Source organism: Rutidosis leptorrhynchoides, chromosome 1 (assembly GCF_046630445.1).
Source record: "Rutidosis leptorrhynchoides isolate AG116_Rl617_1_P2 chromosome 1, CSIRO_AGI_Rlap_v1, whole genome shotgun sequence".
Taxonomy (NCBI): Eukaryota; Viridiplantae; Streptophyta; class Magnoliopsida; order Asterales; family Asteraceae; genus Rutidosis; species Rutidosis leptorrhynchoides.
Window position 1 is genome coordinate 595,951,224 of NC_092333.1, and position 3,353 is coordinate 595,954,576.

The following is a 3,353-nucleotide window of genomic DNA, read 5'->3' on the forward strand; positions in this document are numbered from 1 at the left end:
CCATTGACTTAAATCATGATCAATTATATAATATTTTTATTTTTTTAAAGGGATCAAGAAATTTTTTATTGAATCACACAAAGTTACAAACTCATTGATATAAACGCAATGATACAATTACAAGAAAACTCACTATGCATTCACGAAGAAGTCCTTTGGGAAGTGAGATGCCAAGATAACATCTTTACAACCATTTAGACTAAGAGGTATATAACGATGGATTATGTAACTAATTATGCCACTCGATATTCTTCAATTTGCATCTCTTCGCGATCCACTCGAAGCTTTTAACCTGAATCTCACTAACCGCAGCCGGAGCGCTCCAACACTTGTTTTTAAAAACTTTTTCATTACGACTCTTCCATATTAGATACCCGCTCGTCCTAATAAACCCTTGCCAAATAGTTTTACCCAAGTCCGATATAGGTTGCCCCGTATCCCCATGTAGTAATTCACGAATTCCATTACGCGGAACACTACCCATATTCCACCATTCAAATATTTTTACCCAAATGTCTTTTGCAAGCTTGCACGAGAGAAGGGAATGATCCAAAGTCTCGATATCGTCATCGCATATTGGACAACAAACCGAGTTCAAATCAATCCCTCTTTTATCAAGCTCCGGTAGTGTTAGGATTCTACCCTTTCTAGTCCTCCAAACAAATAATTCTACCTTTTTAGGGACGGAACTATTCCGCATGGTACCCGCCACCGAGTCGTTAGCCTGCAATATCTTCGCTTCAATTAAACTCGTCAGCCTATTTTTCGTGAAAACCCCTTTGCTCCCCGGAACCCAAGCCCAATTATCCGCTGATTATGGAGAATTCAAGTTTTGAGGTGAACTCTTAATAAATAATCGAATAGTTGCTTTGAAAAAAACATATATATAATTAATCTATTACCGGTTAATAGTTAACGGACCTGTAACGACCCAAACCTCGTTATACCAAAATACGACCCACATTTTTTTTTTCTGTTTCAACACATCTGGACGGCATCCAGCAAAGAAGACCAGGACGGCGTCCAAGACATCTGGACGACGTCCAAATGAACTATCAGATTCTGACCTCATGGTCCAACTTACTCGAGCGGAAAACCCGCTTCCCGACACTTTTAAACGAAACCCTTTTCACAACATGTTAACATAATTAAAACTAAGAGGTTTCCACAATAAAACCAAGTTTTACAACATCGGGCCCACATCGACCGTTTTACGAATTTCGTTCAAAAATACAAGTTCAACCATAAGAGTTTAAATTCCAAACGACACCTAGAGCATAGTGTTTGGGGTTAAACTACTCACATCTTGGCCAAACTTCAAAAGCTAGACATTCCAAATGCATCCCCTATCAAAACAAAGTGGGAGGCCACTAATCCAACCGAACACCCTTACTCTTGTCCACGCCGGAACCTAAAAAGAGTAAACAACGAGAGGTAAGCAAAATCGCTTAGTGAATGCAATAATTATACACATACATGTATAATATACCTACTTGCAAACACTTACACAAATACCTCATACACGCTAGCATTTTAAATTAGCATACCATCTCAAAGTACAATGCTAAATCCACGATATCACGAGCTAGCACAAACAATAGCATATAACACGAACGATATAATATGCTATACTACAACACATAACCATGGTTAACCAATCGTACAAGGAATGGTACTCGAATTTCCTATCGGTGTTCATAACAACCATTAGAGTACTTAACACGTCGTACACTAATCCCACGGGTGACATCTTAACACGTCGATGCTTCACCCCGAGTGGTGTCTTAACACGTCGACACTTCACTCTTCATATTACTTGGGGTGGTATCTTAACACATCGATACTTCACCCGTCAATTTTCTTGGAGTGGCATCTTAGCACATCGATACTTCACTCCGGGTGGCATCTTAACACATCGATACTTCACCCCGGGTGGCGTCTTAACACATCAACACTTCACCCGTCATATTACTTTGAGTGGTGTCTTAGCACATTGACACTTCACTCATTACGTCAAACGTGGTGTCTTAGCACATCGACACTTCACATCTCACGCTACACAAATAAATACATTATATACCTACGCATATAATTATTCCACTCACCTTAACGCCTTTGGTGAGTTAATCAAGCTCGCAACCTTCAACGCGAAGTACCTATTACATCATGCATATAATCAATTATACAATCGAGTTGATCAACCAACTTACTCACCATCCTAGTGACATTTTGACCCATAGTGCAAATTCGACCCATTTGCACTCTTAACCCTAATATTAGGTCAACTTCGTCAAAACCCTAACACTAGCCAAAAATGGTTTCAATACACTTTTTAACACAAGGTTATCGCATTTTCACACTCATTAAACAACTTAGGTCATCAAAGACACATTTGACCCATTTCAAGGTTAACACACCCATTTGGATCACCAACATACCCAAATAATACCCATTTACTTAATATCAAGGTGTGCTAGTGATTAACTAACCATTTAATACTCATAACCACCAATTAACACTTTGAAACCCTATGTTAGTTATCTTTGAGTCCTTATGACCCAAACTTACCCAAAATCACCAAACATGAGTTTTATGTTCACCATTTACCCAAACCCTAACCCTTATCGCTAGTCAAATAAAGAAATTAGGTTTAGAACTTACCACCACTATCACAACGTAGCTAGTGACTAGATGAACAACTTTAAAACTCGCACTTCGGTGAGAATCCAACTCCTTCTCCAATCAAGCTCTCTCTCTCTAAAACCAAGGTTTCTCTCACTAAAAAGGGTTGAGAGTGTTTGGAGAGGTGGAAGATAAGATCCAAATGAGATTGGATCAGTTTTGTTGCCTCAAAACGTCCCATAAGTGAATTTACCATAATACCCCTTAAATATCCCAAAACAAGACAGCTGGCCCGCCAGACCATTTGGACGGCGTCCCAAAAACTGGACGGCGTCCAACCCTTCTCTACTGGACGGCGTCCCACAAATTTGGACGGCGTCCCAATTAACTGAACAGAGCTGAAACTGAAACAGGGTCTTACAACTCTCCCCCACTTAAATTGGATCACGTCCTCGTGATCCTCGCCAGCACTAGAAGTTAAGCACTTCTCCCTCGAACATTTCCGCTTCCAACGCGGAGTCACACAAGTAGTAATCACGCATCCGAATTCTCGCTTCATACACTAACGCATCATATTACAACAACCGTGCTTCACACTCCCATTCGACCAGAGTTCCCACCGACGCACTCGGACGTACACCGTGAAAAAAAACCCCATATTATTTTTCCAATGACCCTATCATTCCATCAATTTCGACGATATCGGGTAATCAACCCACGAGACAAAGCAA

General features: G+C 40.3%; 1 protein-coding gene across 1 annotated transcript; it reads right to left on the reverse strand.

Moving 5' to 3' along the window:
- Positions 1 to 229: 229 nt before the first annotated feature.
- Positions 230 to 700, reverse strand: LOC139847143 (uncharacterized). Its single transcript, XM_071836764.1, has one exon. It carries the CDS (start codon positions 698 to 700, stop codon positions 230 to 232), a length of 471 nt encoding a protein of 156 aa, XP_071692865.1.
- Positions 701 to 3,353: the final 2,653 nt, after the last annotated feature.

Bases quoted from the DNA above. Each gene is read 5' to 3' on its own strand.
- LOC139847143 (XM_071836764.1), bottom strand. From the start codon at position 700: ATGCGGAATAGTTCCGTCCCTAAAAAGGTAGAATTATTTGTTTGGAGG.